Here is a 21,948-nt window from a genome sequence, read left to right on the forward strand (position 1 = left end):
TGGTGCCTCTTGTGTGTACATGTCACAGAGCTGCCCTGTGAAGGAGGCTGGTGGGGACTGAGCTCCAGCTAGCAGATCCTGGCATGGGAAAGTGTCTACCCTGGGGAAGAAACTTTTGTTAAATAATATTATAAAGTTAACTACATAAAGTTTAGAAAATCCATATAAGGAAAAAAGTTCTCATAATTTTACACATCAGATATAAGCATTGTTAATATTGTGGCCTATGTCTTTAAGGGTTTTTTTTCTGTACTTCTTTATGTGTGTGTGTATATAGATATATTTAAAAACAAAAATGAGGTCATCTTGTGTACACTGCTGCTTGTAACTTGATTTTTTCCCTCAACAATATATTTGGACATTGTGCCTCCCCTGAACACTTGATGAGATTACGTCCTTTTGGTTTGTGCTTCCATAGCATTTGCAATTTTTCTAATGTAAAACACATAATGCTTTATAATATTTGCCTGTATAATTTTCCTTTTCCCTGTTAGACTCTAAGCTTTTTGAGGATAAGGGAAAAGCTGCCTTGTTTATTATGTTGTTCACATTCCAAGCAGAAAATAAGCATTGGGTGTGTTTTTTAAAAAAAATAATATGCATAGGGATGAATGAATGCCTTAGGAAAAGATGAACAAACAGAAGCCGAAAGCTGAAATACTAACAAATTATCTCCTAGGATCTCCTTCACTTTGCAGCCACAGTGAATGATGTGTTCCATAAAAGGGAAAATGGGTGTAAAGTGAAAGCTTCAGTCTGTCACACAGGGAGGCTATAAGGCCACTGGTCTGCCATGGCCTGGTGCATACTTCCGTCTTTCTTTCTGTGAAGAAATAGATGGATGTCTATAGGAGCTGCCATGTGAGTTAGTTTCTTTTCTAGTTACCTTGTTTCAAAGCCAAGGGAGCCAAATCTCAAAATGCCTTCCCACTCACTTGGATAATTAAGATGAAAATAACAATTATATAACTCTGTGTAGCAGAAAAGAAGTCTTCAAGTTTGGCACCTTGAAAGCAGTGCTCACTGTTGCCACTGGCACTCGAAGAGTAATGACTCTGTGGGAAAGGTCTGCAAAGAAAGGAATCTCCCTTTCTGAGCATTGCAGGGTTCAACATGCTATGACCTGAAACTGGAACAAGTGAGAATAAACTGGGAAAGAAAAAAACATGGAGTGGGGAAAGAAGTGAGTAAATTAAAGGTGAATCAGATTATCTGTGGGAATACTTTTTAGATGCCAAGGAATTTTCATTTCAGTTGTAGGAGAGATTTCCCTGATACATCATGGCATTTCTGAAGCTTTCCTGTGTCTTGAGGTGGGGGAAAGGGAAGTATGAATGTTTGCCATTAAGAATTTGGCAGTATTCTGGTGATTTGTTCATTAAGATTGTGAGGATGAGGGTTGGAAAAGGTCTAGTTTAGCCCTCACCACTCTCCCTTTTCTTTCTCATTGGAGATTTTATTACCTATTCAATAGATTTTACAGAACAGTATTTGCAGGTTTTAACTCATGTATAAAAAGAAGCCTTCAACAAAAACCAAATGCAGGTAACAGCATATCCCTAATACCCAACATAATAGCTGATGTATAGTAGAAGCACAGTAGGCATTTCCTAAAATATATGACTAAATTGGGATACATTTCTGTAGATTCCAAGAAGGTTATGTAAAAATATAAAATATTTTTATGTTTATCTACATATATAGTAATATAAAAATAAAAGCACTTCCTCATAAAAAGAACAATCACTTTGTCAGTGCTTCTGCATACTTTAAAGAAGAAACTTCGGAATCCCAGGTGGTTCTTTTTTTGGACATTATAAAGAGCTGAAGTCTATAGGATTCGTAGAAATGTTAAGTAGTTATTTTTAACAGGACCATCTGTGGCCATTTATTTAGTAAGGTGAATTTCTTTGATGAATTTATCTAATCTCCTTTCGCATTTCCTATGTATAGTTTTGAAGTAACAAGTCAGGCCTTTTATTCTGATGGTATTTTCAAAAATATCTCAACATAAAAATGTTTTGCCTCCAGGTCTTAAAAATATAAAGGATTCCCTATTTAATAAATGGTGCTAGGAAAACTGGCTAGCCATATGTAGAAAGCTGAAACTGGATCCCTTCCTTACACCTTATACAAAAATTAATTCAAGATGTATTAAAGACTTACATGTTAGACCTGAAACCATAAAAACCCTAGAAGAAAACCTAGGCAATACCATTCAGGACATAGGCATGGGCAAGGACTTCATGTCTAAAACACCAAAAGCAATGGCAACAAAAGCCAAAATTGACAAATGGGATCCAATTAAACTAAAGAGCTTCTGCACAGCAAAAGAAACCACCATCAGAGTGAACAGGCAACCTACAGAATGGGAGAAAATTTTTGCAACCTACTTATCTGACAAAGGGCTAATATCCAGAATCTACAATGAACTCAAACAAATTTACAAGATAAAAACAACCCCATCAAAAAGTGGGTGAAGGATATGAACAGACACTTCTCAAAAGAAGACATTTATGCAGCCAAAAACACATGCTCATCATCACTGGCCATCAGAGAAATGCAAATCACAACCACAATGAGATACCATCTCACACCAGTTAGAATGGCAATCATTGAAAAGTCAGGAAACAACAGGTGCTGGAAAGGAGGTGGAGAAATAGGAACACTTTTACACTGTTGGTGGGACTGTAAACTAGTTCAACCATTGTGGAAGACAGTGTGGCGATTCCTCAGGGATCTAGAACTAGAACTAGAAATACCATTTGACCCAGCCATCCCATTACTGGGTATATACCCAAAGGATTATAAATCATGCTGCTATAAAGACACATGCACATGTATGTTTATTGCGGCACTATTCACAATAGCAAAGACTTGGAACCAACCCACATGTCCAACAATGATAGACTGGATCAAGAAAATGTGGCACATATACAGCATGGAATACTATGCAGCCATAAAAAATGATGAGTTCATGTCCTTTTTAGGGACATGGATGAAGCTGGAGACCATCATTCTCAGCAAACTATCGCAAGGACAAAAAACCAAACACCGCATGTTCTCACTCATAGGCCTTTTATTCTTTAGCTATATATTGTATTATTGTGTGTTTCACGTTGAACCTACTTTATTGAGGCCATTAATTTGAACAGAAGTACGATTTTCTTTCATTAGAAAGAGATGAAGTAGTGTGCCCAGTAGGTAAATTGAGGCAAAATGGCATTTATTGAAATGCTTACATCCTCATATAAATTCTATGCCAAAATAAAAACGAAAACCTACATTGCAGATTTTCTAGTCATATTTTCTCTCATATGGCTGTACTAATAGCAATTAGTTAGCAATTTCTCTTCCATGACTGTGCTGATGATTAAGTTGTTGAACATACATTTTTTACCACCACCAGTGAAGCACCTGAAAATGCAACTGAATAACAAGTATGAAAATGCTGTTTTAATATCCAGTTCTGTTTTATGTTTATAATTAATAGAACTTTAATCATAATATGTGTTCTGTGAATCCCAGAGAATATTTTGCTGCAATCTTTGCATGGAATCCTGTGTTTTGCTCTCCCTATGGTAGCTGTGTGGAACTTCAGTTGACCTCTGTGGTAGTGTCATGCTAGATCAGAAGTAATACGTCCAAAGTGATATGAACCACTGTGGTGTCTAAGACAATATATACCCAGAGGCAACTCTCGGGACAAAACATCAAAAAGGATTAAGTTCCTGTGTATAACAATTCTTTCTTAGCCGTCCTTTTCTATAGTGCTCATTATTTCCTGAGATAGCCAGAAAGGGAAAATTAAGAGAACATAGGCCATAACATTTGAAATTCTTAATAAAAACTGATCCTTATTTGTAGGCCATGATTTAATACATGTGGAATTTTCTTATAAAGTCCCCTTTATACTACATTGACCTAACTGCTGTTAGATTGTTTTGTTTCGTAAGCTGAAGTCTTACTTTAATTATTCAGGATATAGAGGCTGGGCATGGTGGCTCATGCCTGTAATCCCAGCACTTTGGGAGGCCGAGGCAGGCGGATCACTTGAGGTCAGGAGTTTGATATGAACCTGGCCAAAATGGTGAAACTCCATCTCTGCTAAAAATACAAAAATTAGCCAGGCGTAGTGGTGCATGCCTGTAATCCCAGCTACTTCGGGGGCTGAGACAGGACAATTGCTTTGAACCCGGGAGACAGAGGCTGCAGTGAGCTGAGATTGTGCCACTGCACTCCAGCCTGTGTGACAGAGAGAGACATCATCTCAAAAAAAAAAAAAGAAATAGAAATGATTGTCTTGACTGAAAATGGGAAATGTGTAAATGTGTTGTGTGTTGTTGCTTATGCTGAGGTCAGAAGTTAGGCTTATATGCAGGATTAATGTTTACTCTTTTTCTACTCTCGGAAAAGACTGTCATAGGTGGTCAGAGAGGAAAGGACATTGCAGGCAGCACAGAGAGCTAGGATAATTTCCTTTGTTATATTTTTATTTTTATTGATATATAATAGATGTGCATACTTTTGGAGTACATGCAATAATTTGATACACTGATATAGTCATATCAGGGTTAATTGGGATATCTACCACCTTATGTATTTATCTTTTCTTTATGCTTGGAACATTTGAATTGTGCTTTCCTGGCTATTTTGAAATATGCAATGGATTAATGTTAACTGTAGTCACTCTACTGATCTGTTGAACATCAGATCTTCTTTCTGCTAAGTATATATTTGTACCCATTAATCTCTTCATCTGCTACCTACTACCCCACTTCCCAGCCTCTGGTAACCATGAATATACTCTATCTTCATGAATTCCACATTCTTAGCTCTCACATAGGAGGGAGAACATGCAATATTTGTCTTTCTATGCTTGGCTTATTTTACTTACCATAATAGCCTCCATTTCCACTCATTTTGCTGCAAATGACAGGATTTCATTCCTTTTTATGGCTGCATGTATGGCTGAATGATATTTCATTGTGTATATATGCCACATTTTCTTATCCACTCATCCATTGATGGACACTTAGGTTGATTTCCATATTTCGGTTATTATGAATAGTGTTACAATAAGCAAGGGAGTGCAGGTATCAATTGAATATATTGATTTCCTTTCTTTTGGCTATATACCCAGTAGTGGAATTGGTGGATCATTCTGTAGTTCTATTTTTTAGTTTTTTGATGAGGCTCTATACTATTTTCCATAGGGGCTGTATTAATTAGCATTACCACCAATAGTATATGAGGGTTCCCCTTTCTCCACACCCTCACTGGTGTTTGTTATCCTCTGTCTTTTTGATAAAAGCCATTCTAAATGGGGTAAGATGATATCTCACTGTGGTTTTGATTTTCATTTCCCTGATGGTTATTGGTATTGAGCATTTTTCGTATACCTGTTGACCACTAATATGTCTTTTTTGAGAAATGTCTACTCAGATCTTTAGCTCATTTTAAAATTAGATTATTTGTTTCTTCTGAGTTGTTTGAGCCCCTTCTGTATTCTAGTTATTAATTCCCTGTCAGATGAATGTTCACAAATATCTTCTCCCATTCTCTACGTTGTTGATTGTTTCCTTTGCTGTTCAGAAACTTTTTAGCTTAATGTAATCCTGTTCTGTTTTTGCTTTTGTTGCCTTTGCTTTTGAGGTCTTACACAAAAAACCTTTTCCCAAACCAATGTCCTGGAGCATTTCTGTGAGGTTTTCTTCTAGTAGTTTCATAGTTTGAGGCCTTAGATTTAAGTCTTTAATACAGTTTGCTTTGATTTTTGTATGTGCTGAGATATAGGGGTCTAGTTTTTTAGTTCTGCATATGGGTATCCAGTTTTCCCAGCACCATTTACTGAAGAGATTGCCCTTTCCTCATTGTATGTTCTTGGCACCTTTATCAAAAATGAATTGGCTGTAAATGCATGGATTTATATCTGAGTTTCTATCTGTTCCATTGGTCTATGTGTCTGTTTTTATGCCAGTGCCATGCTGATTTGGCTACTATAGATTTGTATTATATTTTGAAGCCAGGTAGTGTGATATCTCCAGCTTTGTTCCATTTGTCCGGGATTGCTTTGGCTTTATGTTATGTTCAGGTGCTTTTATAAACTGATTGAACAGTTGTGCATGTGAACTTTGTGCTAAGTGTCACTGGTGTTTTAGTTGAGAAATGAGGCAGAACTAAAAGTTTTATTTCAGTGTGTCATTTCTATGTATAACCCTAATTTTACCAGTGGACTGCCTACCAGCTGATTTATAACTTCTTAGCACAATTTGTTATTATTTTAACATTCTTATTTTTCTTTGTAGCCTACAGTTTACATTTTTATTGTTGTATATTTTTATTATACTTTTAGTATATAGGTACTATTTCATTATTATTTTCATATGACTAGAAGCCAGTGTATATCTAACATTTTCCTTTTCCCTGTTAGACTCTAAGCTTTGTGGGGATAAAGGAAAGGCTGACTTGTTTGAGTAGCTTATTATGCTACATTTGAATAAGTGAAAACCATAATATAATTTTGGTATTTAAAGTTGATTAAAGAAACTCTTTATGTAGAAAAAAGATGGAAACTAAAAATTTGGGGAGATAATTAGACTAATGATAAAGTAAGGGAAAAAAGGAAGGAAGGTCAGCGAGAGAGTTAGTAGTTTTCAGATTGATGGTTGGGGGAAAATATTGAAGTATCAAAGGACAAAGCAATACCAGTACTATTCCTAAAGTTAATATTCACCTATATTTCAAATATTTTACATTGAAAAATTGTAGATGACAAAAGCTTATAGGATAATGCCTTAAATTTTTAGTATTCCCAATTAATTTATAGGAAGGAGACAGAATATATATTTCCAATATTATAATCCCAGGGTTGTAGAGATTTTGAGACTAAATCTCTGAAATTCCTATAATAATCTAAAGGATTTACTGTTGCCTATAAAAGCTATCATTCTCACTAGAAAATTTTGAATCTGATTTCCAGCTTTCTTGGAAAAGAGTAGTGATGCATTCATTAAGTATTGAAATCTGAAATAAGTACTCATGACCTTTCTGTAATCTAATCTAAACTTATTTTTCTTGGTCAATCAAGGATTCCACTGTTAGTGGGTAACAAAGTGCTTTTTGGAAAGAACACCACTTTTGCTTTTAGCTAGAATATGCAACTGGACTTAAGTTGCTTCATATGTAAATGAAAATATTTGGCTAAATAAGAACCTTCTTTGACACAGGCACTATGCTAGCATGTAGTGTTTTCATGGTCAGAACAGTACTACTTCAAAAGAATACACAACTCAGCATGGTTTCTGATGTTTTCCCTTCTCTTTATTATAGACACTGTTAAGAAGGAATGTTCCTGGGAAGGGAGCAATTTTTTCAGTTAATGTATATTCGTAGGTAAATATGTTGGTGGTTGACACTTGGCCCCAGGGAAAGGGAATTTAAACAAAAAATTTTATCTATTTTCAAAAAATGAAGACACATAGTTAGCCTCCTCCTATGAAACATTGGTAGCTTTGAGTAGTAGTTATACATTTGCTTGATTTTAAACTGATAAATGTATATATTCACTCTGCTCATGTCTGAATCCATAGGATTGTAACTAAATGGTTCTGTCTGACTTGAATTCTTTTTTTCATTTCAGAAAAAGGTTAAGGAGGAATACTTCAAATAAAAATAAGGGAGAGACTAAATCTTAGAGTTACCTGTTAGATATTGTGGTGATTGCGGATCCTCAGAGTTTGAAAGTGGACTCATAGAAGTTTTCAATGACTGAGCAGGTTAGAAATTCTTCCAAGTAGATATTTTAATTGTAGCACCATTTTATAAATAAAAGACTGCTCTTCTGCATTTCCCTTGTTCTATTTCAGAAGTTTGTTATGGAAGAATGTTTGTAAGAAGGGTAGAGAGATTGTTCAATTTATGTGCATTTTTCTGTAGATATGTTGATAGTTGGTCTCTGACCTAAGGGCTCCATAGCCTCTTAAAAAAGAAATCAGCACATCAAAATGATGGTGCAGAGTCATTTGCGTTCTCTGAAACTTTGCCTGTCAGAAATACCAATTGCACATGCTCTTCATTTTAGCTTATAAATCAATTAAACCCTGTCTGCATGAATCTGAATCTTTTGGGAATGCATGTAAATATGCTCTCTACTACTCAAGCAAGAAGATCACAGGAAGGAGGGAGGTCAAGAGAACAGAGAAAAATAAAGAAAAGCAAGCAAATAATTGAGTGTATAGGAAATAAAAAAGTTGGGTGTTTTTCTTTAACATAAATGATGCAAGTCATCTCATTTAAAGTGTATTCAGAATGAGTATAAATTATTAAGAGGGCCTTAGTACGAACCTTTAAGGAATATATTAGCAGTTTTACATGCCAAAAACTTTTATTTTTTTGGAAAATGTCAGTTACACATAGCATATTGATAGTTGGGTGGAAGCACAAATAAATAAAAGTAGTTTAAAAGCAAGTAAAAACTAATGATCAAGTGGCAGTCTGTTTCTATAATACCAATAATAACTGAATATTTGTATCATTAAAAGCTAAATTTGGCTATGAAAATAAATGTTTATCATACAAATTTAGGCAATATAAATATATATGTGAAAACAAGAGGAGATAGATACTAACAAGTAAACCGACAACTATGTGAATTGCAAGTTCATAATGTAGACTGTCTTGGCTGGACCTGTTACAGGAAAGGGGTCCCAATCCAGACCCCAAGAGAGAGTTCTTGGATCTTGCGCAAGAAATAATTCAGGTGAGTTCATAGTGTAAAGTGAAAGCAACTTTATTAAGAAAGTAAAGGAATAAAATAATGGCTACTCCATAGACAGAGCAGCCCCAGGGACTGTTGATTGGCCATTTTTGTGGTTATTTCTTGATGATTTGCTAAACAAGGGGTGGATTATTCATGCCTCCCCTTTTTAAACCATGTAGGGTATCTTCCTGACATTGCCATGGCATTTGTAAACTGTCATGGCACTGGTGGGAGTGTAGCAGTGAGGACTAGGAGAGGTCACTCCCGTGGCCATCTTGGTTTTGGTGAGATTTAGCCGGCTTCTTTACTGCAATCTGTTTTATCAGCAAGGTCTTTATGACCTGTATCTTGTGCTGACCTCCTAGCGTATCCTGTGACTTAGAATGCCTTAACCGTCTGGGAATGCAGCCCACTAGGTGTCAGCCTTATTTTACCCAGCTCCTATTCAAGATGGCCTTGCTCTGGTTCACTCGTCTGTGACAGACCTACTTGCTCCAGGTATTTAAGGAACCATAAGAAAGTCAGCATGACTAAAAAGAGTGAGCAAGTGTGAGGCTGGAACAAGATGAAACTGGAGAGTTATCAGGGGCCAGAAAATATATAGGGTCTTGTATGCAATGACCAGGAGTTCAAATTTAATTTTAAGTGCAGTGAGCAAGTTTTTAATAGGAAACTTATTATATAATTTATTATTTTTTAAATCAGGCTGCTGTGTGTAGGATGGTCAAACATTATAAGATTGAATGAGGAAAAGCCAATTAGAAAGACAGTGCTTGAACTGGGAGGTAGAAATGAAGGTGGCAAGAAATGGTTTGATTAGAGAGAAATTTTGGAGATATAATCAAGTATATGTGCATGTGTGTGCACATGCATATTTGGAAGGGTGGCCTTTGGGAGAGAAAGGGTCCCTCCCTTCCTCCCTCCCTCCCTCCCTCCTTTCCTTCCTTTGTTCCTTCCTTCCTTCCTTTTCCAAAATAAATAAATAAATAATTGAAATAAAGAACACAACCTATGGCACCATAGTGTTTGGTCACAGTCTAGTAGATATAAACTCTGTACCAAGACACAAAAAGTGCTATAGTCTGGTACCTACACTTTATACTAGCAAAATAAATACTGTTGGTTTATTGAGTGGTACTGAAGCAAGAAGATTGAGTATCTAAAGGAGTGTATGTTTAAGGCACTTAAAATGCACTTAAGGGAATGTTGGTAGGTGTTTTAGTCTGTTTAGGCTGCTGCAACAAAATACCGTAGACTCTGTGGTTTATAAATGACAGCTGACGGTTCTGGAGTCTAAGAAATCTACAATCAAGGTGCCAGTAGATTCAGTATCTGGCAAGGGCCATTACAGATAGCTGTCTTGTCAGTGTTCTCACATGGTAGATGGGGTGAGGGAGCTCTCTAGGGCCTCTTTTACAAGGGCAGGAATTCTGCACATGGGGCTCCACCCTTGTGGCCTAATTGCCTCTCAAAGGCTCCACCTCCTAATACCATCACGTTGGGAATTACGTGTCAGCGTATGTATTTGGGGGTACATAAACATTTAGTCTATAGCAATGGGTTTATTAGTAGAAATTATATTTGAGTTTTAAGGAGTGAGAATAGTAGTTCAGATTATTTTTTCCCTTGGGTTGGGGGATGAGCTGGATATTCAGACATCAGTAAGTATATGCCAGGAAGAAGGTAAAGTATGTTAATGAGAACTTGACCTGTTCAATAAATTTCAAATAATTCACAGAATGAGTGTAGGAAAGGAGTAATAAAATGGGCCAGACCCTCAAGACTGCATATTATCAAGTTTAAATTTTATCCGTTGCTTTCATGCAGTGTCACTGACCTTTTTTCTGTCCCTCAAGTACTTTCAAGTTCTTTCCAGTTTCAGAGCATTCATGCATATGGCTCAGTTTGCCTGTTAAATTTTTCCTCCCAAATGCCTACTGTCTTCTCCTCAGGTCTTAACCCTGACCTGATGGCCTACCCTTAAATAAAGCATCCCCCACTCCACGCACACCCCTGTCACTCTCTAATCCAGAATCTCTTTTAAGTGGTTCTTTATGATACTTTTATCTGGTATTATTACATTGATTCACTTGCTTTTGTGTTTGTCTCCTCCACTAAAGTATGAGCTTTATGAGGGAGGAATGTAGTTAGTCTTATTTATGGTAGCATTCCCAGTGCAAAGCCAGTATCAATGCATGAATGATCTGTAAATATTTGCTGAATAAATGAATGAACCCATAGAACAAAGAAGGAAAATTAGGTTCTTGCAAAGTGCCCTTAATCGTTTTTACTTTTACGCTGTTATCTTCTCCTTTAGATATCCTTTATGAGTGGACTGACAATGGTTCATTTTGGTTGCGAGAAAGAAAACATGCTCAGTTGCTTTGGGAGTTGGGTGTTTATGGTAGGAGATTAAATAAAAAAAAAAGCCAGGGGAATCATCTCAATAATCACTGTGGACCTCAGCGCCTTAGAAGAAGGGAAGAGTACAGGAGGCTTTAAGGGAATCTTTCTGGACCAACCATTTTATAAACTAGTGATCTCAGTCATCTTTTGTTTACAGAAGTCAGAAATTGTTCTTTGCTGACTTAGATATCTGCCTCCTGCTTCCATGTTCGGTAAGAGCAAATATTCTTCAATGAGTGCTGCTCCTTTAGACTGTCTCTCTTGGCCTCCTCTTCAGCCGCTGGTGTCTCACATGTTAAGCCTATTTATTGCAGTCTTTGAGTTGAGTTAATTACCAGCCCTGAATTACTTGGGTGTAGTCAGATGAGCAGAATAATGTGGTTTAGGTCATAATAACGTTATGTAGAAAGAACTACCTGTGGCTGCTAGCTCACACGTCCACAGAGCTGCATACAGACGTGTCAGGCTCTAAGAGTTCTACAGATTGTCCAATACAGTGCTTGCTTTTTTTTGTTTGTTTGTTTTTTGAGGGCTTTTGAGGCTGTTTTTAGAATATATTACTGGGAGTTATTCCCTTCCTCCTGGAATTCACCTAGTATTGGTGAGCTCTCAGTTGTTCACCACTTGAAGAAAAGTTCTACCTCCTCCTTTCCTGCTTCCCAAGATAACACCAGACATGTGGTGGCTACTCAGATCATCCTGAAACATACATCAGCCATGTCAGGTGGCCTCTTTTCTACCAGTCTCATTCCCTGTAGGTTGCATAGAATGATCAACCTGAAGTAGGGAAGCCTGAACTAAGAGTCTATAAATTGGATGTTTGTTCCATTTTTGCTTCTGATTGACTTTTGACAATTTATTTTAGTATTTAGTTTTATAATGTGACAAATAAGGTGGTTAGACCAGGTGATAATACTCTGTAAAATTGCGTAATTGTGTTCTTTTTCTATCTTTAAAGAAGATGATAAGATAGCTCAGGGCTATGCTTCTGAAACTGGATTCCTTACGTCCCTGGGAATAGCTGTTTGCCAGGGGTCTGCCAAGTACATGGCATTTTCTCCTGAAGCTTTGACCTTAAATATTTTAGGGAAACATTTTTTCCAATAAAATGTACATGTATAACAGAACAGAATGTTAAATTTGCATGGATTTTCAAGTAACACATGAAATTTTATACTTATTTTATATTTGGTAGCCTATAAACACCTTTTTAATAAAGGCGAAAAAAACTTCCAAAGACATTATCATATCTTTCATCCTTGATTCATGATTCACTAATACTCCAGTAGACAGTGCCAAAGAGTGACTAGTCAGTGGTTATGAAGTTGAAGGAAGGCATCTCTGCCTCATCCTTGTTTTTATATGAGCTGTGACAGTGCTATTTCCATTATTTGAGTCATCATTGTTTATAAAAATAATGTAGGCTTCTCTGGTGAAAATTTTAAAAATTATTGATGGGGAGTGTTCCCTTTGTGAACAGTCAGTTCTTTAGACCAGTTTGTTTTTCACCAAATTGCCTGCTTCTGTTGTAGCATGGAATTTTTCCACCAAAATTCCATGCCATGGTTCCTTTTACTTCTCTCTGAAGACCAGCAAATCAATGAAAAAGTCATGCTTTCTTAGAAAGAGCCCTGTAAGCTGTGATGGCAGGGGAATCCCAGCACCTAGCATCCCAGGCTCAACCTGGTCATTAGGACCTGATTCTTAGATTGTGAACTTGTGTCAGGAAAGGTCCAGATGTTAATTTATAAAGGGTTTTTTAGTTGGGAAGATGACAGGCAGCACTTATTTCACTGTAATTTTCTCAAAAGCAAATTTGGCAGTGGTAGGTGTTGGTCATGGTGTTTTGCACATGTACCCACAGGAATGTGATTCCCAAACGTGGCTAGAGTTTGGATGTCACACCTAGGAAATTCATAGAAAAAATAAAATTCATAGAAAAAATAAAATAAAAAAATACATGTTTTAGGGTCCTACCCAAGAATTATGAAAGGAAAATTTCTGAAAATTTTTATAGATATGAACATTTATTTTTTTAAAGTTCCCTCTGGATGGAAGTCCATGCCCAGTTGTATTGTTATCTTAGAGTTCACCTGTCTGTCTGTTCCATGGACTGACTATAGGCTGTTTGAAGGCAGGATACTTTCCCTTGCTTTCTTCTGAAACTGCCATGCCCAGCACTTATGGAATGCTGAAGTCACATTTGATGAATGAATTAATATGTTATGCTTGTGATCAGTTTCCCAGGATAAACCATCTACATCTTCTGATATCTTGTAAAACTAATTATTTTTTAATGTGGCTGTGTTTAGATTTTAAATTGGGCCTCAGAGGTGAAAGGCTAGCATATTACTGACAGCCCATTTATCTAGTAGGCAGTACTCTCCTCTAAGTTATTGCCTCGGGGAAGCCCATTGTATTAGGGCAGTGATATCAGCATCATGAATAGATACTAATCTATATTGTAGCAATTGCTCTTCTTGCCCTGCTTAGAAGACACAGTGTTTGATGCTCCTACAATTAGCTGTTCAGTTCATTGAAGTTTGAAAGTTTATGTGAAAATTATCAGTGAGACAGTTTATATCTAGAAAATTTTCCTAATAGTATTCTACTTAGAATTAACTTTTAAAAAAAGCACATGTGTCACTTGGCGTGTGTCACTCTTAGTGGTACTGAATTCAGATTTGAAAGGAAATTTTGTTTCAGGTACCCCTTTTAAAAACACTTCTGTATTGTTTTGGGAAACTCCAGCATGCTACATACCTACATGTAGCTTTAGTTTTATTTAACCAGAAACACATGACTATTAGTAGAGTGTAACTATCATTTTAATATTGCTAATTTGTTTGTTAATTCCTCCTGCATAAGTTTGACTTGAGGATCTTGTCTGATGTAAGACCAAGCACAATTACTAGTGTGAACAAAAGTTAATGAGCAAAATTGTCAAGTTGTCTATTAAGGGTATAGTTAGCTGTACAACAAAGCTTTTGTTGTAGGGGATAAAACAAGGTAAAATAATTAAATATCTGGCAGGAGATCTAATTTTGGCTTAGTATTTTAATCATATTCTCTTGGATAATTATAATTGATTATATAAAAGTTTTAGGAACTTCTAAGATGGCCCAAATACATATGTTGAAAGTACATGTGATTATTTTGCATTTAATGTCTGAAGGTAGTTGCAATATGGATATTCATATTTGGGTGAGCAACACTGTAACTCAGCTAACACGTCTGTTGTAAATAAAGTTCTGGAGTGGAGAGAAACTAAACAATTGTTGGGTCTGTATTTTCCCAAGAAGAGAGAAGCAACTTTCTGAGATTAGTTGTGAGTTTATAATATAATGAAATGTGTATTTCTTGTCATCTTTTAAGGAATATGACTGTTTCCAATTAATCACTGCCAGTGAGGAAACTTAGAGTTCAAGTTTTGTAGTTTACGCTACTTTGCACCTCAGCATCCTTTGAAGTATGGTAGCCAAGGGAAAATATGGAGTTTTTTAAGGAACTAGTGATTTTAAGCCTGAACAAATTTTGAAAGACTAATCTATGAAAAGGAGATTTGCCATCTTCAGCATAATTCCAGATGGAAGGCAGTAGGTCAATGGAGAGAAGTTACATAGAGATTTTTAAGTAAGTTTCAAGAAGACCTTATTAATAAACTCTATGCAACAATGACTGAGTTGTCATGGGGACGTGTGGTGAATGTTCTGCCCTGGACGTTTTTAAACAGAGGTTAAAACCTATCAGAGGCATATTTTCTAAGGGGAGAAGAAAACCTATATTAAATTAATACTAAATGGCTGTTTGAAATATAAACATCTGTAAATCTAATTTATTCTCCGTTCTTGATCTCATTTCTGAAGTGTGATGCCTGCTGTGGCAGTAGATTGTGTTAAGAATTGTATTGATGATTGAGTGCTGACGTCAGGTTTAACCCATTTCCTCTTAATCGCAATTTTTTATCTTTCAGTTAATGTGAGCGTGTTCACATTCTTAGCAATGTAATGATGCCTTTTTCATAAGTGGAAAAATATTAAAGGGCATTTTGGAAAGCAACCATTTATCCCACCTGTATTGCAGAACACCTACTATATGCTAAAATCAGAAGCAAAGGGCAAGTTGTCAGAATTCATTATATCGCTGTGCCCTTGTTTCATTCCTTTTATCCTTTGATCTCTGTACCCCTGACAACAGATCGTGCTGAAATTGGAAGTGCTGACAATCAGAAATAAATTGCCAAAGATAACCCTAACAAATGACCAAAAAAAAAATACATTCCATTATATGATAAACTCACAACCCATTCCACAAAAAACCATATGAGTTGAAGAAACACTGTACTTTGTAAGTTGATTATGGCTGAATAGAGGTTAATAACAATGTCCTAGTGGCTATTACCTTGGCTTAAGCATAATTCTTGGCAAGGGTTACACATTTTTGCTTTGGGGATGAGGTCAGCAACATACCTATACTAGTGTGCTACTAGGTGAACTCCCTAAATGAAGCTCATAACCAAGAAGAAAGCAATACCAGAAAAGATAGAGTAAATAAAAAACTTAGGAATAAGTGGGACTAGAAAAGCTAGAATAGCTAGGTCCTATTACTTGACCAGAGTATACTGGTGTATGTACCCTTTGTAATGTTAAATATAATTTTACATGTTATGGGCATGTGGTGGGCATTCCAGTCCATCTACAGAAAGACATATGAGGCAGCATTGCTCCATCCCTAACACCTTACAGCCTCTTATGAAGCCTGGGCATTTCTGTATTTTAATCCCTAATATATATTTGGGTGGTGAAATGTCATCAAAGTTAATTTTTTCCTAAACACTCTGTGAATTTTCAGTTGTTTCTTCTTAAGAACGATTGACTTGGGCATGTTGGCAATAAAGGAACTGCTCTTTCCATCATTTGTCACGTGACGCTGCTCCCTTTTATCCATGTGGCTCTTGGCAACAGAAAACTGCAGTGAAGGCCACGGCTCAGAACTGGCCCCAGTATTTGAGACCACATCAGCTATTTGAGGTTTAAAAGATCTTCTTTCTTGACTTCCACCTCTATGTAAAACTGTCAGAAAAACAAAATTACCCAGGGAGTCTACCAAACGAGATGCTTTCCTTGCCCTAGATATGCTCAATAAAAAGGAGGTGAACTGCAATTCTCTCCCTTAAACACGGAGTTAACTATCATGCAAACCAGACTCCATTTAAAAAATTATTCTACTTTATATTATATCCTCTTCCGCCTGTTGGAGTTCTTAATCACTTGTGTATGGGATATTTAGGTTTCACTTTAAATTAGCAGTAGCAACTTAATAGAATGTGTAAAATAAACTCTTTATACTAAAGGCATTTGCAGTGTATTGAGAGCAACTCTGTTAAACAGTTAACTGAGAGGAGTTCTCTTATAGAGCGTTGTTTAGGGGAAAGTCAATGAAATCTGCGTTGGTGTTAGGGTGAGACCTTATAACATCTGGTAGGGAAATGCTCCATGAATGTGAGATTAAAATCATCCCTCTAGGGGTTCTGCGGCACAAGAACAGAAGCAAAGGAGGATGTAGCAACTCCTGACAAGCCTCAGCAGTCCCAGCAGCTAAACTGGGGTGAAGGGCACAGTGTTTTTCAACCTCTGCCTCCTGATTGGATTGATAAACAAGTGTTGACTAAAACTTTTCTAGTCTGTTCAGTTTATAGCCACACTTGTTTTTCTCACTCTGGCATGGTTGTTCAAAAGAATTTTGAGGACTTCAGTAAACTGTTTGCTGAAGAATTTCATGTAGCTTTTGAGATTTTTCTAGGTAACTTGGACATCTAGAACCGAATGACAGTCATTCATCCTTCTTTACATGTTTAGTGCAGCATTTTCAGCCAGTTCCACCTTCACCATGGTTAATCATTAGAATAAAAAGTCCTGAAGCATAATAAAGGCTTCAGTCCTTAAATGTGCAAAAAATATCATGTTTATGAATGGACCTCTCTTAGTTGGGAGCAGTTTCACCTGTAAATGAGTAAGTGACTGTGAGGTTGTCCGTTGTGACCAGTATTGCTGCAGCTAGACCCATGTTCAATTGAAGCTGCTGTTCTCTCAAAAATGAAATAGTGAACTGAGACCTTCATTGTGCATTCAAAGAAATACAAAGAGAAGGAATGGATCTGTATTTCAAATATCATTGGTGCTATTGGCTTAGACATATTCCCTTTATTGGGTCTGTTTTGCAAGCCTAAATTTGAGCCTGAAGAGTTTCTCCATATAAATGTCTTAAGTATTGCAGTGGCACATCCATCACCTTTTTGCTTTTGAATTACAAAGATAACCTTAAGATATGATCCATATACTGAGCAATGTGATACATACACAGAAAGGGTGAGCCTCCTCAGTGATGAAATCAGCCAGTGCCCAAGAGGAAAGTAATAGGCAGAAAGGATAGAGTTGATGAAAAAATTGATTCTTTTCCATTAAACTGTACGTGATGTGTTTTTTATGAAGCAGGCATCAGCTGAAGGAGAAATATTTTTTCAACTAAAAACAGATTGATGGTAAGGGAGAGGAAAAGTATGTCAGGGATCACGGGATAAATATGTGTCTTATTCTGTTACCATCTCATATAATGAGAAAGTTGAAAAGCATTCTATTATAGTTACTTAAAATGTTTACTTGGACTTGGTGGTATTAACACTTTTTAATGTTAATAATGGCATTTTTTGTAAAGTACATGTAGACTTCACGCATCATTGTTTTCTCAATTCTAAAACTTGTTTGGCTTATTTTCAGGTTTACCAAAGATGCAGGTCATTAGGAACTATTCTGGAACACCACCCCCAGCTCTGCATGAAGGACCCCCTTTACACCTCCAGGCCGGGGATACGGTTGAACTTCTGAAAGGAGATGCACACAGTCTGTTTTGGCAGGTACTATTGTTACAGGAAAGGGGTCCTGATGCAGACCCCAAGAGAGGGTTCTTAAATCTTGCCCAAGAAAGAATTCAGGGCAAGTCCACAGTGCAAAGCAAAAGCAAGTTGATTAAGAAAGTAAAGGAATAAAAGAATGGCTACTCCATAGACAGAGCAGCCCCGAGGGTTGCTGGTTGCCCATTTTTATGGTTATTTCTTGATGAAATATTAAACAAGGGGTGGATTATTCGTGTCTCCCCTTTTTAGATCATATTGGGTAACTTCCTGACGTTGCCATGGCATTTGTAAACTGTCATGGCGCTGATGGGAATGTAGTAGTGAGGACGACCAGAGGTCACTTGGTTTTGGTAGGATTTAGCCGGCTTCTTTACTGCAATCTGTTTTATCAGCAAGGTCTTTATGACCTGTATCTTGTGCCGACCTCCTGTCTCATACTGTGACTTAGAATGCCTTAACTGTCTGGGAATGCAGCCAAGTAGGTTTCAGCCTCATTTTACCCAGCTCCCATTTAAGATGGAGTTGCTCTGATTCACACGCCTCTGACACTATCCGAATTATAGTTTGTTAGATTTAATGCATGATTTATTACTGCTTAAAGAAAAATGACTCTTGTCTTTAGAAACTGCATGCTTTCAGCTTCAGAAATTTTACATGATATGCAGAAAATATTTTTTATTAACCTTTTTTATATTTACTAATGCCAACGTGGCAACAAAAATTGGAACACTAGAGAAAAATACTATCAGTGCTGTGGGGTCATAATTATCATTTTTATTAAAAATTCCTACTTTACCAGAGCATTTTTTCCAAACCTAGGACCTGTGGGTATGATCTAATTTGCATGGCTTTAATATATTAACAGTTCACTTCAGGGGAACTACCTAATTAGCTTGCCTGTGGCCATTTCTGACCATATTTGCTTTTTGCCTACCAACAGTAATACCTGGAGTTCTCAGAGGTGCTCTGGGCATTATTCATAAAATCTATGAAATGTGAAAAGTAAGTGAGCATGTTGATGTTTGCCCATGATGAAATCTCTCTTGGCCTGTGGACCTTTTTATTTGGTTGAAACTATTTTTGAACTTAGGTAAATATGGTATCATGTTAAGATTGAATAAAGCTGTTCATTAAATTCCCGAATTTCATGTGAATGTTAGAAATATTTCCCAATGTTGTTGAGGAAAGAATTTGTTAAAAAATCTATTGTGCATTGAGGGAAAAATAAGTGAGGATCAGCAGAAAGATCATCACGAGTGAAATGTGGTTAGAGGTAAAAAGAGAGAAATCAGAGAAAAGACTGTTGGATAATAATCAATTGTGCACATGTGGAAGGGACAGCTGTTTTATTTGCTTAAATCTATTTTATTGTCTGTCATTTTGTTATGTAAGAATGCCCAAAGATTGAACATTTATCTGTAAACACCATTTCAATGGTGTAGCCAATGATTTTTCCAAAGCTCCACCATTCTTCTTAAGTATCCCACTCCTTCCAAACTTCATCCTTCCCAGAAAAAGAAAAGAGAGAACAACAGACTTGAATGCTACTACCTCTTCAGACCACTTCTGCATCTGTCAGCCTAACCAGAAAACATACTTGCATTTGTAGCCATAAGGTTCCTCACATTCAAGACTTATCTTTCTTCTTGGACTTTTTATCCCATATTCCATCAGCTGGCTTTTGACTCCTAAATTTTCAACTTCATTCTCTCCACTGTCTCACTTTCTGTAGTATATAAATATACTCAGTCTCCTCCCATATTCAACACATAACTCAGCCTTTTGTCTGGTCATGCCAGACACTCTCTCACCCTCTTCCTCTCCACAACCAAAGCTAAGCTTGTTGGGGAAGTAGTCTGTGCTCAATTTCTACCACTCCATGTCCTATTCATAAGCCAGCCTCTTGCAGAAACTACTCCTTCTTGGATCATTAGTGCGACTTTATATAAAAACAGCTTTGAGATGGATGGTAAACTGTTCATAGTTTAAGTGTACAATTTGATAAGTTTGAACACACACATACATATATATATATATATAAGTGAAACCATCACTGTAATTAGGATAATAAACATATCCAATATCATCCCTAAAAGTTTTTGTGCCCCTTGGTAATCCCTCCATCATGCTCCTACCTGTTGCTTTGTTCCGCCTCGCCCAACAACCCTCAGCAACCACTGTTCTGCTTTCATACTGGAGATGAGTTTGTATTTTTTTAGAATTTGATGTGCATCACATAGCATGTCTTGTTTTTTGTATGGCTTATTTCACACAACATGATTATCTTGAAATTCCATCACGTTGCTATGGGTAATGATAGTTCTTTCTTTTTATTGCTGACTATCATTCCATTTGTGGAGATAGCACAATTTGCTTACCCGTTAACCTGTTGATGGACTTTCAGGTTGCTGCTAGTTTTTGGCTATTGCAAATAAAGCTTCTATGAACATTCAAATATAATTCTTTGTATGGACATAATGCTTTTATTTTTCTTAGGTACTAATGCCAAGAGGGGAATATATAGATCATATGTAGATATACATTTAAGTTTTTGAGAAATTATGAAATTATTATTCAAAGTGCCTATACCATGTTACATACATTTCTCCCAACTATATTTGCGAGTTCTAGGTGCCTCTTATCCTTGCCAACATTTGGTATGGTCATTCTTTTTTTTTTTTTTTTTTTTTTTTTTTTTTAAATACAGGGTCTTGCTCTGTTGCCCAGGCTGGAGTATGTGGTACAATCATAGCTCACTGTAGCCTCAAACTCCTGGGCTCAAGCCATCTTCCCATCTCAGCCTCCTGAGTAGTTGGAACAACAGGCATGTATCACCATGCCTGGCTAATTTTTTAGAGATGGTGTCTAGCTAAGTTGCCCAGGCTATTCTCGAACTCCTGGCCTCAAGCATCCCTCCCACTTCAGCCTGCCAGGTAGCTAGGATTACAAGCATGAGCCAGTGTTTTAAATTTTATTTATTCTAGCGGGTATATAGTGGTGTCTCATTGTAGTTTTGATTTGCATTTCATTAATCATTAATTCATTAATAGTGTTGAACATCTTTTTGTGTGCTTATTTACCATCTATATAACTTTGCTGGTGAAGTGCTTGTTCAAATATTTTGTCAGCTTTTTAATGAGCCATGCACTTTTTTATTATTTGGCTTTGAGAGCTCCCTAGATATTTTGGGGAAAAGTCCTTCATAAATTATTTTATTTCCATATGCTTCTCCTAACCTGTGGCTTTTTTTTTATTCTCTTGATAATGTTATACATAGAGCAGAAGTTTTTACCTTTGATGTAGTCCAATTTGTTAATTTGTTCTTTATATGGATCATGCTAAAGGTATTACATCTAACAAATCTTTGCCTACCCCAAAGTTACAAAGACATTCTCCTTTGTTATCTTGTTATCTTCTAGAAGGCTTATAGTTTTAGGTTTTACATTTGGGTTTATGATTTATTTTGAGGTTTTTTTTTTGTATATGGTACTAATGGCAGAATTTTTTACATATGGATATCTAGGTGCTCCAGCAGCATTTGTTGAAAACACAATTATTTCTCCACTGGATTGCCTTTGTAAGTTTGTAGATAATGTGTTGTCCATACATATGTGTGTATATATATCTTTATGTGTATGTGCACATGTATTTATTTATATGTACTATATATGTGCGTATATATCTTTATATATGTGTATATATGTCTTTATGTGTGTGTGTATCTTTATACGTGTGTGTGTATATATATATCTATATGTGTGTGTATATATATCTTTATGTATATGTATATGTAAGTCTGTTTCTGGACTCTATTTTGTTACAATGATTTCTTTGTCCATCTTTGTACCAATGTGATGCTGTCTTGATT

The 21,948-nt window shown here is 36.5% G+C and overlaps 1 protein-coding gene across 2 annotated transcripts in view; it reads left to right on the top strand.

Moving 5' to 3' along the window:
* The window catches only part of VAV3 (vav guanine nucleotide exchange factor 3), a 399,285-nt gene that overhangs the window by 311,703 nt on the left and 65,634 nt on the right, over nucleotides 1-21,948 (top strand). For both annotated transcript variants that reach the window (XM_054494867.1, XM_054494871.2), the window contains one exon: nucleotides 17,944-18,080. In XM_054494867.1, coding sequence (XP_054350842.1) covers nucleotides 17,944-18,080 — 137 coding nt within the window. The remainder of the gene's footprint in view (nucleotides 1-17,943; nucleotides 18,081-21,948) is intronic.

The sequence above is a fragment of the Pongo pygmaeus genome, chromosome 1 (assembly GCF_028885625.2).
Source record: "Pongo pygmaeus isolate AG05252 chromosome 1, NHGRI_mPonPyg2-v2.0_pri, whole genome shotgun sequence".
Taxonomy (NCBI): Eukaryota; Metazoa; Chordata; class Mammalia; order Primates; family Hominidae; genus Pongo; species Pongo pygmaeus.